We start from the raw sequence: 12,113 nt of genomic DNA on the forward strand, positions 1-12,113 counted from the left end.
TTACAGTGGTTTCTATAGAGACCAGCTTTGTAACTATTATCCCAAACTACAAGATGAAATGCTTTTAAAAAATTATACCTTAACTGTAACTTTATAGCATCACAATATAATTTACAATGTTGGCATAAGGTATGTGAAAGTCTCAGAACAGAGTTATAAATTTCCTCTAAGAGGACAATTTCCTCCCCCTGCCCCAGATTAATAGCATATTTTAAAAAATCTTCTCCACTGTGGCCAGGAGCAATGGGAAAAAAAATCAAAACAATGATTTAGGGGACTACAAAGAAAAATTCACATTCCCAAATACTAGGACCCAAATCCCACTTTTATCTGAAAAAATGCACGTGAGGAAAGAGTTTCTTAGTTTGCCATAATTCTACACTTTGCTTTGCTTAGCCAGTTTAGGTCTGGGGTGGGGGGGGGGAAAGTAAGGCCAAAGCAAAAAAAGGGGCTTAGAAACAGCATTTCCTATTTCATGAAATCATGCCAACTAAGGATTATATCTTTTACTTGTCATTGAATAGAATTCTCCCAGAAGGTCATGAAAGTCTTGGGTGAAAATTGATTGAAAATTAAGTTCTCTCTCTTTATCTATCACTGTATATGCTCATATATATGCTATACAGGTAAATATGTGTGTGTATATATGTGTATATATATATTAAATATATAATATGTATAATTTTTATATATATAAAGGCCTCAGTGAAATAAAAAATAGATATTCCAACTTCTTTTGAGCATCCAAGCAGGTAGAGGAAATAGAGATGCATACTTACATATTTTTTGGATGATGGTAGATGGAGCTAATGGGATAAATGTATCCTAATTATCAGTTTGAATACAGAAAAAACTACAAATTAACTTTATTTCTGAAAGGTTACTTATATTCTTTATATTTAAATGAAGTTATGCTATAGATGTCTATGATTGCCATCGTAATAAAACCTAGGTACAAACTTTTTTTGGTAATATGCATTCATCGCCATGTATATTCTTTGTTTTAAAGATTTATTTATTTTAGAGAGAGTGTGAGCACAGGAGCAGAGGGAGCTGGGGAGCAGGGGAGGGGGGCGGGGGGAGAGAGAGAGACAGAGAGAGAGAGAGAGAGAATCCTCAAGCAGACTCCCCACGGAGTGCAGGGTTGGACCCTGAGATCACAAGCTGAGCTGAAATCCAGGGTCGGAAGCTCAACCAACTGAGCCACCCAGGTGCCCCTGCCATGTAGATTCTTTTGAACAAAGAATGTAGTGTTATTTAATAATTGTACAAAGAACATTGTAGGACAGTATACTTTATGCAAGTTGATGGATTAGATTTGTAAAATGCAGATACATTTTACTCGGTAATTTTTATTTAAAAATTTGAAGAGGGAAAATGTAGAGCACTGAAAAGTACATACAGTTCACGTGGTAAAAACAACATGAAAATTCCCATAGGAATGGGAATAAAATCACCTCCCAATTTCAGCTTTATAGTTGAAGACTCATCACGTAACTCTGGTGTATAGAATGAAGCTTAGATAATGAAAAGTGATGTGGAAATTGGTTGAATCAACTAGTTCTTGTTTGCTTTTTAAATTACACGTAAGCACATAGTCATTTGTAATACACAGGACCAGAACACATATTTTCACATATGTCTAATTACATGGTTTGGTTGTTTACCGAAATGACCGTCCAAGCTCCTGTATGTTTAAAAAGTTTGCTCTGCAGATCTTATGTAAACTATGTTTTCAAACAGGCAAAACAACAGCAGACAGTTCATAAATAAAAAATTTGGAAAATGTCTTTTTCAGAATATTATAGCAACTTGTGAAACTCCTTCTACTTAAGCACAGACTTTCTGAGAAGGGATGCTGTGAAACAACCCCCAGGAAGCACCCGGGAAGGAAAGAAAGAATGAGCAAAAGTAGAAGATTCATGATAGAAGTTGAAGGTCACACGACAGAAGGTAGAGACGCGACACTCTATTTAGTAGACAGTTTTTTTGTTTTGTTTTTTCACTTTTAGGTTGTACACAGAAGCGACAGCAAGATCAGAAATAGAAAAGGAGCATTTCCTTAGGTCTCCAAGGAGAGAAAAACTAGCAAATAGTTATTTCTAAAGATTCTGAGAAACCTGTTTAAAAAGGGGTGAGGAGGAGCGAAGGCTTCATTAGTTTGGCAACAGAACCTGGGTTTCTTGGGGCTTTGGAATGAATCCTAAGTGTTCTAGGAAGAGAAATTGCAGGGTTAGATTAAATACCATTCTGTTAGTCGTCTGTTAGAAAGTTTTGTGTCTGTTATATCCTTTCATCTTTGTTCTTGAGTTTGTTTCCTTTATTATTTCTTCTGGGTATCAGTTCTAATTTAACTGCGGATATTAGAATTTGCTTAGTCCATGGACTGTAATGCTTGACTCACCGGCTTGCTTCATTTCTTCGGACACTTGACCCCACAGAATTCTGCTTCCACCTGGAGACAGCTAGTGCAAACACGAAGTCTAAACTAGCCCCCCAAAAATTAACCCAAATTTGAAAGCAAGCTTTGCCCACCCAGCCCCATCTGGGAGATGGCATTCTCTTTCTTGCCACGTGGAAACGACTTTTAAAGGATCATTTCATTTTAATAGGGAGGACCACAAAGTTCAGTTCTCAAAGGTATCAACATTCCTGCCCTGATGGTTAGTTGGAGCATTTCAGACAAATAAGTACAGAATTTCCTTTTTTTTTTTTTTTTTTTTTTGCCTAAAATGTTGGAGTAGTTAAGGTGAAAATAAATTCCCTAGATCAGTGATTCTCAGTTTTCTCTGCTCCTCAGAAACCCCTGGGGCTGGAGGATGGGGAGCTTCTAAAAGTTACAGCTCCCAGGTCCTGGCCCCTAACTAACTAAAACAGGAAGTGGGGTCCTGGCATTACTCTTTTTAAAATAGCTCCCTAGGTGGGGGCGCCTGGGGCGCTCTGCCTTTGGCTCTGGGTCAAGATGCGATGTCCGATGATGCCTGGGGTCCTGTTGGGAATTTGCTTCTCCCTGTATCCCTCCCCCTACTCCTGTTTTCTCTTTCTCTCAAATAAATAAATAAAATCCTAAAAATAAATACATACATACATACATACGAAAGCTCCCAGGTAACTCTAATTTGTGGCCAAGGTTAGAACACCAGTCTGGATAGTTCAAGGCCAAACAGTAACGAACAAATTAATAAAGAACAAACCAACCAGTAAACCCATCCCTACGTGTGTGTTGCAATGATCACTGCTTGTCACTTGGGTTAAAACCACCAGTGCATTTGGTCGCCTGTAGCTTTAAATTCAAACATTTGTAGGTTGCAGTTACGCTCTTCTGGAATCTTCTTAACAGACTTCAGGTCTCAGCTCCCTACATACAACCCTGTTCAAGTCTTGTCAACTCAGAGCCTTCGAACGCTTCCTACACTTTTATTCCTCTGCGTTTTTAGCTTGCTGCTTTCTTCCTCATACGTCAACCACTTGGCAGAGGGCTATTTACCCGTCAGAGGCCAGCTTAAGAGTCACTGCCTCTGTGACACTGGAGTAATCATAATACAGTTCTTTTATATAATGCTGATTTGTATAAATTCAAATTGCTTAAATGTTTTCCCAAAGAGACAAAGTTACTTCGTCTGGTGACAAGTACACGGTTGATAACACCTCCTCAAAGTCCAGTCCCTGCGTATCTATCATGTTGCTGCTTAGCTACTCCAGTACCAACAATTGCTTAGGTCTATCATCCCAGAAGGAGGCATTTGGCTTAAGTTTATGAATTATTTCCTAACACAGACATTTGAGTCCTGTCCTGTAACAGTTGCAAATTCCAATGTCTTATTCCGATTCCTTGGATCATTTTAGGGAGGACCATCATGTGTGATTATTTTTTTCTGTTTAAAATTGGACCATCCAGCCTCTAAGCAAATTAGATATTGAAAATACTAGGACCTCTATATTCTTTTGATCTGTTGAATTTTCACATTTGGAGTATGAGTTTCATATAGGAAGTAAGTGGGTATAATTTCTTTTTCTTTACTCCTTCAGCTTTGACGCCACAGGAAGCCAGCTTGCTAAGTCCCTGATACCTGATATTTCCCTGACTGCAAAGACTTTCTGATGAGGATCAGCATTTTCCCCAAGACAGGGCTGTGAGTTTTCTTCTTCCTAAAGATACCCATGTCCCTTAAAAGAGTCCAGAATATTTCGTCCACAACTGCCTCAGTCATCTGAGCACTTATTAGAGCCACTATCAGAAAGGCTGGGGGGGGGGGGGAGAGAAATGTGCCATTCCTGCAAAGCAAAAAACAAATGCATCCTCAAATGGGCCATGAACTTGAACATCAGCAAGATTACAGACTGGGGGTGGGGTGGGGGCGCAAAGTAAATAAAGTTTTATTTTTTTTTAAATAAAGTTTTAAAGAAAAATTTGGTCTCAAAAATAATTGCTTATCGTTTAGTTCCCTGGCTTCAGTTTCCCAACTTTCTCAACTGCTGGAATTTTGTGGTAGACAAGTAGTTGTGTTAATACATTCTGAATTTGCTTTTTTTTTTTTTTTTTTTTAATTAGCAGGGCTGTTGGTCTGTCGGGGTGGTCTGTCACCGAGTCTGTCTTCACGCAGGTTGCAGCTTACACCTGGTTGCAAATAGAGGAGTTCCTTTCCCAGCACAGGTAGGAAAATTTTCTGGAAGCGAGGAATGGGACCCAGCTTTTAGGCAAGAGCTCATTGCCTCCAGGTAATTCCAGGCCCAGGTGCGCGTTCCTTTTCCCTGCAGTCTTTATGCATCTTGACCCCAGGGTCTCCATCCCACTCCATCCCGGGCCGAGCTGCCGGCGGTACCCCCGCTGCGTGCGGACTTCAGGCCCACCACTGGAGGGCGTCTGGACGCTTCTAAACCATTCCGAAGCGCCTGGAAAGTCTGCGCTGGAAAAACCGTAAAGCACAGGAGGGAGAACGTGATATTGGATTTTATTGGGCTAATGAGTAAAAGGGGGAAAACAGGAAGGTTTGGGAGGCAAACTAAACCGCCTGCCTCCTTGGGATCAGCCCTGCCCAGCGAGGCCGGCGGGAAGCATCCCTCGGGGGCTCAGGTCTCCAAGGCCTCGGTGCCCCCCCAGCGCCCCAGGGCACCGCAGGGCGAGGGGGGGGGGTCGCTGCCCGGAGGCCGTGCTTCGCGGCCCGAGCTCTGGAGGCCTGTCCTGATGCTAAAGGGACTCGTGCTGCAGGGACCCCACTTCTCCGCGCACCCGGTTCTTGCAAGCATTCATCCTGGAGGAGGAGGGGGGGGGACGGCAAACCAGCCTGGGGGGGGGGTGACCTGTCAAAGGTGTACGGTGTTCACCTGGGGCTGCCAGCTGCATTCATTTCCTTCCCGCTCGAGGAGCTCACCGATTTGTGATCACTTTACACTGTGCTTTCCTCAACTGCACGCACACACACACACACACACACACACACACACACACACTGTGTGTTTTACAGCATCATTTTAAAGGAAGTCAGCAGCCTTGAGGTCCCTGGTGGGGAGAGACGCAGGAGGGCCGCCCAGGTCTCCAGGATGACCCAGCGCCCCGCACTGCGCGCGCTTTGCAGGAACGCGGCCACCGAGGCTCCCCGCCAGCCTGTCTCTGGGGGGTGGGTGGGTGGGGACAGGTGAGGGGGGGGCTTGGAGACACCTGCGGGGCCCGGCCTGCCGCTTCCACGATGGGAACAGGCTGCTGTGTCACCCAAAGCCCCGACTGGCGCGTCCACGGGCGTCCAACCCGGCCCGGGCCCAGCGCCCAGCCGAGGCTCAGCATCCAAAGGGTTACGCGCGGCCGCCCGGGCACTCCCAGTAATTCAATTAGTCAGGTTTCTGGAAGGTGGGGCCGGGCAGGGGGGCGGGAGGCGTGGGGAAGGGAGGAGATTAAGAAAACGCCTCTCTCTCGTGGAACAAGCCAATCCCGTTGGAGTGAAGAGCGAGAGAGGAAAAAAAAACCCGACCTGTAAGCAAACAGCAGGCCGCTCGCGCACCCCACCCCCCCTCCCCGAGCAAACTGCACGGGGAGGGAAGGGGCGGGAGGAGCGAGAAAGAAAAAAAAAAAGCAGCCACGTGACCCGGGCCGCGGCGGCCGCAGCGCGGGCTGGGCGCCTCCCCCCGCGGGGTCCCGCGCTCCCCCCGCGCCCCCCGGCCGCGCCGCCCACGTCCACGGTCACGCGCGCGGCCCTGCGCTCCGGGGCGGCGGCGGCGGCGGCTGGGTCCCCGCTGCTGTCGGCGTTCCACGCAGGTCATTAACGAGGGGGCGTGCCCGCGGAGGGTTTTTTTTTTTTCCCATAAAGCATTTTTTCTCTCTCTCCCCCCCCTTTTTTTTTGCCTCCCTCTTTTGCAAAACTGACTTTTACCTCTTTGCACTTCTCGCCAGTCATTTCCATCCTCCCCGGGCTGCTCGTGCTGCTGCTGCCGCCGCCGCCGCCGCCGCTGCTGCTGCTCAAGTTTATTTTCCCGCCCGGTAGAGGTTTGAGGATTCGGTTGGTGCTTTTCACCTCTTGTTGCTGCTGCGCCCGAGGAGGGAAAAGAGGAGCAGCTGCTGCAGGAGGATCGAGAAGGTTTTCTGATGTAGTCATCGGGGAGGTGCCACTCGCTCCTGCGCTCTCGCTCTTTTTTAAAATTTTATTATTATTATTATTATTTTTTCCTCTTTCCCGTTTCAAACTGATTGATGCATCTCTACAAGTTGCCAGGCTTGCGTCCGGACCCGTCGGAGTCGCAGGGACACTTGTGAGCGCTCGCCCCAGGCCCTTGGCACCGCGTCTGGGGGGCTCGGTCTTGCTCCACGGGGGAGGCGACCGGAGACTGACCTCAATCAGCCCGTCCCGGAGTTGGAGGCGTTCGTCTAAAAGTGGTTGCTTTTCCCCTTCCCGCTCTGCAGCCCTAACAGTCGGGTCGGCGGCGTCCTGCAGGGCTGGGCGCCCCAGCTCCGCCTCGCCGGCGGGCTCGTAACCTCCGCTCCTCGTGCGCCCCGCCGCACCCGCACCCGCACCCGGCCCGGGAGGGCGCGCGCCAGGAGTCCCCGAGGCCCCCCGCCAGCGCCCGGGGACCCGCCGGAAGACGCGGACAGCCAAACTTTTCTTTGAGGTTTGCAAAGGCAGGACCGCTCCTCGCCGGCCGCGCGCGCAGCTCCGGGACGCCGGCGGGGCCGGGCTTGTGGCTGCGGATCCCCGGCCTCCGCGGCGCGCCCGCGGCACCGACGAGCCCTCCGGGGCTTGCAGCCGGGCCTCCCGGCGAAGGCTCGGACCAGGCGGGGGGGCACGGGGGTGCCCGCACGCCGCCCCCCGCCCCCGCTCCGGCCCCACCCCCACCCCCACCCCGCGGGGCCGCGGTCCGCATCCACGCGGAGCCCGCCCCCTGCAGTTTCGCTCCGGCCGCCAAAGTAACTTGCGGCGAAGCGGGGCGCGCGGCGAGGGCCCCGGGCGGCGGCGGAGGCGGCGGCGGCGGCGGAGGCGGCGGAGGAGGAGCCGAGCGCATCCCGCGGCGCCGCCGCTGAGCCGGGCCCGGCGGGCCGGTGCATGTCTCCCCGCGGCCGCGGCGCGCAACTCCCGGTGCCCGTGCAGCGCGCGCCGCCGCCCGCCCCAACCCGCCGGCCCGGCGCGCGCCCCCTCCTCCCGGGGTGACCGGCCTGCCGCCGCCGCGCGAGCCCCGGCTCGGCACCCCTTCCCCGCCCTCGCCCTCGCCCCCGCACACACGCATGCTTCTCTCCATCTTGTGATCCCTTTTTTTTTTTAATTTAAAAAAATTTTTTTAAAATTTTCCTCCGGAACCCTCCAGTGGGGGAGCGAGTTAGTCTTCGCGCCCCCCCTCCCCGCGCGCCACCGTCTCCCCAGCTCGGCGTGCGCCTCTTTTCTCTTGTCGCCACTCTTCATTCTTATTTATTCGTATTTATTGGGCTCCTGCCCTCCTCCTCCTCCTCCTCCTCCTCCTCCTCCTCCTCCTGCCGCCGCGGCTCCCCCGCCCTCCCCCTCCTCCCGCCCTCCGGATCCCTGCGCTCTCTCCCCGGAGCGGCCGCTCCGGGGGCTCCGCCGCTGGCCGGGCGTGATGTTGCACGTGGAGATGTTGACGCTGGTGTTCCTGGTGCTCTGGATGTGCGCGTTGAGCCAGGACCCGGGCTCCAAGGCCGTCGCCGACCGCTACGCCGTCTACTGGAACAGCAGCAACCCCAGGTAAGGCGGCTGGCGGCGCGCAGGGCCGGGCTCCTCGGGCCGCCTGGGGACCCGCGCGCGCCCTGCGAGCTGCGGCGCCGGGACGCGGGGGGCCCCCGGGGCGCCCGCGGGAAGCTCTCGGGTCGCGCCTCTCTTTCTTTGTTCAGCCGCGTCCGAGGGGCCGGGGCTCCCCGGGAGCGCCGCCGGGGCGCCGGGGACTCGAGGCTCCTGCGCCGCCTCGCCCTGGGCGTGCCGGCCCGCATCCCGCATCCCGCTCCCGGCTCCCCGCTCCCGGCTCCCGGCGTGGCGCCTCCGAGCGTTCCCGCCTGCAGCCTGGGGGGCGCGGCGGCTGCGGGGAGCACCCGCCAAACATGCCCAAAGTTCCTCCCCGCCCCCTTATTATTTTTTTTTAAATTTTCTTTCCCGTTGGATTTTTCTTCCCCCTTTGGGCGCGCTCCGAGAGCGCACGGGCTGGGGCAGCGGAAGCTTTCGGCTTTTGCAAGCAGCCGAGCTCCGGGGGCTCCGGGCGCCTGGCGGCGGAGGGGGTCCTCGCGCCCCCCCGTGACCCGCCACCTCTCCACCCCGCGGGCTCGGGGTGCAACAAAGTTTGCTCCAGTGCCGGTTGCGTCCTGTGTGCAGAGCGAGCTGCCGGAGTTGGCGGCGGAGGGAGCCCGAGGTGGGCGGCGGCGGGCGGCCGCGGGAAGGCGCGCGGTCACCCCGGCCCCGCGGGGAGGGAGGGGGCGCGGGAGGCCGGAGCTGGGGCGCCCCCGGGTCGGGGCTGCTGGAAGGGCAGCGCGCCGGCGAGCCCCCCGCGGGTGCACAGCAGCTCCGAGCGCCCTCCGCGCCCCGCCCGAGGGCAGCCCCGGCCTCCCCGGGCCCGCGGCCAGCTGCCAGGTGCGCGCTGCGTCCGGCGCCTGCCCCGGGGCGCGGGGGGTGGGGGGGCACCTGGCCTCGGGGCGCCCTCCGCTGCAGGGAAGTGGGGAGCCGGGGGCCTGGGGCAGGCCGTGCCCTCCCGCCTCCCTCCTGGCCCCCGAGATCCGGGCTTGGGAGGCATCCCCCGCTTGGAGGAGGGAGGCCCTGCAGCCCCCACCCCGCCCTGCTGCTCCGGGAGAGGTGGGCCGCCCGGGCAGCCCAAGCCCGAAACTGCACCGCCTGCCAGGACAGACAGCCCTGAAAGTTTGGATCTTTAAAAAAAAAAAAAAAGTCTCCGGGAGGTGGGTGGTGGGATGATGGGAAGCTATTTCTCCTTTGACATGCCACTTACCACTCTTAGGCAAAGAAAGAGAAGCCATCCTGCCAGAGGAGATGCCTTTTATTAAAGCTGACAAGACAAATAGAGCAAGCTTTCCAGTTGTGATGGTGTTAAAAGCAAGTCTCATTATGTTGGTTGGTTTTATTCCCCCCTGGGCTTTATTAAACAGCATCTACGAAATAGAGGAATTTCTATTTCTGAACTTTAGCGCCCTATTAAATAAAACAGCGGCGAAAACCGGTTAGGGGAATGTGGGGCATTTTGTGCTCGGTTTGTCTTCTCTTTCCCACTCCAAACTTCCCAGGGTGATCTTTTTGCTCATGGTTTTCATGTATCTGGATACTTGGGTGTTCCAGTCGTCCTGGGTTAAAACAGAAAGAATCCGCGACACCCCCACGTCCCCCTCCTTCCTAACCTGTCAAGCTAGTCTGAGTTAGTCTGAGGACATTTTATCTTAGGTTATCTCTGTTTTATGCTTTTGATACTGTTGTTTGGCTTGAGATTAGCACATTGATTTTTGTCACAGGTCATGTTTTTTAATAGATCTGCCCTGCCTGTAGAAAACTCTGCTCAGGATGCCATGGTGGCTTTGAACCTGCCCAGACAAAGTTAATCTGTAGAATTTCAAAATACCAAAGGGTATTTTCGAGTCCATCCTCCAATTCCAGGCTTGTGGAAATACCTTTTTATTTGATCATTATCATTTTGATAACGTTCAAAAGAAAGGACGATGTCCCCCTCTCCCAAGAGACCCAGCTCTAACTTTAGTATTCTTAGGGGTTTGTGGGCACGTTTATCATCATACGTTGTCTTGGTAAAACTTACTTTAAAAGATAACGTAATTGAAAAGGTAGGGACCGGTTGACGGATTTATCTCTGAAATGGTGAATAAGATGTGTTTTTTTTTTTTTTTCTTTTTTTAATGTGTTAAGAAAATTCAGCTTGGATGTAATTTAAAAAGAGGCAATGCAAAATAACTAATTTACAAATAAACACAGTTTATCTCAAAAGATGGTGAAGAAATTTCAGAATTTTCAAGGGTTTACTAATTTTGTAAATTCAATGTTTTACATTTTGTTTTCAATGTAATCATTTTGTACAGTAATCTAAGCATGCCTTCTGATTTTATAGAAGTCCTGTTTTTTTTTTTTTTAGGACTTGCTAAACTAATAAGATCAGAAGACTTAGTCTTTTGGAAGAAAGTTGAAAACTTTTGTTGCAACTTAAACAGATTAAAAATTTTTTTTTCTTAGAAAAGTTCAGTAGACAAGCTGCTAATAAGGGATTCTGTTGCAAAATGAAGTAAATATATTTTAGCTTATACCAAGGGAGTTGAAATTGAAATCGTGTTTAAATACAATTAGAATTAAGTATTACAACTTGATCACAGGGTTTAAGTATGTTATATTGTAACTTGTGTAGTCCTAGGAGTTTATGTTTTCATTGCTGACTCTCCATTATGCCATTTAGCATCCATAGATCTAGATGAATTTTATTTTATTTATTAGAAGAAGAAAATATTAAATTTATATGCTACCAGATAGAATCTATCGTCCTGGGTATTCGTTTCTGAAAAGTGGATGTTCAATTTTCAAATGCTGGTAACTTTTTAGCTGCTAGTATTTACTGGGTGGTGGGCCCCAAACCAACTTTTAGGTTTTGAATTGGCACAAATCTCTGAAATAGCAACTGAGAACTATTGATCTGAATAGAAGTATGTGATAAAATTTGCCAAAATGCATCTTCCATATTTAAGGATTTGGGAAGTTGTCTGGATTTCACCTGAGTAACAGAGTGATCCTTTCATGTTCTGAAGGCTGATTCTGAACCAGCATGTTACTAAATAACTTTGAGTAATGAATATCTAAATCAAGGAGAATATAGCTATTTGTCTTTAATTTCTTTTAAGAATGTAAAAAAGCTTTTAAGTAACTTTTAAAGAGACTTTCAGTAATAAAACTTTACATTCTCCCATAGCAGCTATGCTTATAAAGATAGAGATGACTCAGTATAAGAACATGCCTCTCTCCATCTGAAGCCTCCTATAAACCGTTTGGTGCCTCCACTGAGAATACTCTTTTAGATATTGTGTGTATATTGAAGAATTTCTTGGTTTCTTTTGACCAGTTGCCAAAATGATGCTGGGATAATTAAACGTGTCTCCTACTAGTTGGCATTAATGGGTGGAACAGTAAGATAATACAGTGGCAAATATTATCAGCGTACTTTAAGAATACTGATTCTCCTCACTTAACGCTTTGCTTCTGTTAGGTTCTGAGTATCACCAATTTAAAGTGTTATGCTCTGATGGGGGAAAAAAAAATCTCTATAATTCACCTGGGGTATACTAAATTTTAACCTAATCATGTTTTCTTTGGACTTTGAAAATTCTTGTAAGGACTTGTAAATTAAACATTTCATCTTCCAGTAGCACGTAATTGACATCATTTAGTTTTGTTAACATGTAATCTTGGAGTTGTGAAAGTGATACGAATTCTAGGTCAGTACTCCTAACCCTTTCTGGCTTACAGATCATATATATGTGCCTTAGTAGAGAGAAGTAGTAACTTTTTTTTTTTCTCTTGGTCATAATCCCTTTGGTGTTTATTTTTTTCCTTTCAAAGTAAATTTGTTTGATTTTTAAAAATCTGAGTCATCAGAGTTTTATTGTATGCATACTAGTATTCCAGCCCTGTGCCTTT

The 12,113-nt window shown here is 49.6% G+C and overlaps 2 protein-coding genes across 7 annotated transcripts in view; one reads left to right on the plus strand and one right to left on the minus strand.

Moving 5' to 3' along the window:
• Positions 1 to 995: 995 nt before the first annotated feature.
• LOC140609734 (uncharacterized) lies at positions 996 to 7,722 on the minus strand. Its single transcript, XM_072784915.1, has 3 exons — positions 7,598 to 7,722; positions 6,366 to 7,251; positions 996 to 4,907 (listed from the first exon to the last, which is right to left on the minus strand). The coding sequence occupies exons 1-3, from the start codon at positions 7,720 to 7,722 to the stop codon at positions 4,875 to 4,877; spliced, it is 1,044 nt and encodes a 347-aa protein (XP_072641016.1). The 3' UTR covers positions 996 to 4,874.
• Positions 1,800 to 12,113, plus strand: part of EFNA5 (ephrin A5) — a 280,181-nt gene continuing 269,867 nt past the window's right edge. For 2 of the 6 annotated variants that reach the window (XM_072788503.1, XM_072788516.1), the window contains exon 1: positions 7,633 to 8,180. In XM_072788503.1, the coding sequence (XP_072644604.1) occupies positions 8,056 to 8,180 (125 nt within the window). In that variant the 5' untranslated portion in view covers positions 7,633 to 8,055. Of the gene's footprint in view, positions 1,954 to 3,398; positions 3,532 to 4,029; positions 4,134 to 4,552; positions 4,655 to 7,632; positions 8,181 to 12,113 lie in introns of those variants that run through there. The other 4 variants (XM_072788510.1, XM_072788483.1, XM_072788495.1 and 1 more) reach the window with 4 other exon arrangements.

Source organism: Canis lupus, chromosome 2 (genome assembly GCF_048164855.1).
Source record: "Canis lupus baileyi chromosome 2, mCanLup2.hap1, whole genome shotgun sequence".
Classification (NCBI taxonomy): Eukaryota; Metazoa; Chordata; class Mammalia; order Carnivora; family Canidae; genus Canis; species Canis lupus.

Bases quoted from the DNA above. Each gene is read 5' to 3' on its own strand.
- LOC140609734 (XM_072784915.1), bottom strand. From the start codon at position 7,722: ATGGAGAGAAGCATGCGTGTGTGCGGGGGCGAGGGCGAGGGCGGGGAA. The intron at 7,252-7,597 runs GTTGGGGCGGGC...GCCTGGTCCGAG, and splicing joins GGCGCGCGCCGGGCCGGCGG to CCTTCGCCGGGAGGCCCGGC. The intron at 4,908-6,365 runs GTAAAAGTCAGT...CGGTTTTTCCAG, and splicing joins CTGGCGAGAAGTGCAAAGAG to CGCAGACTTTCCAGGCGCTT.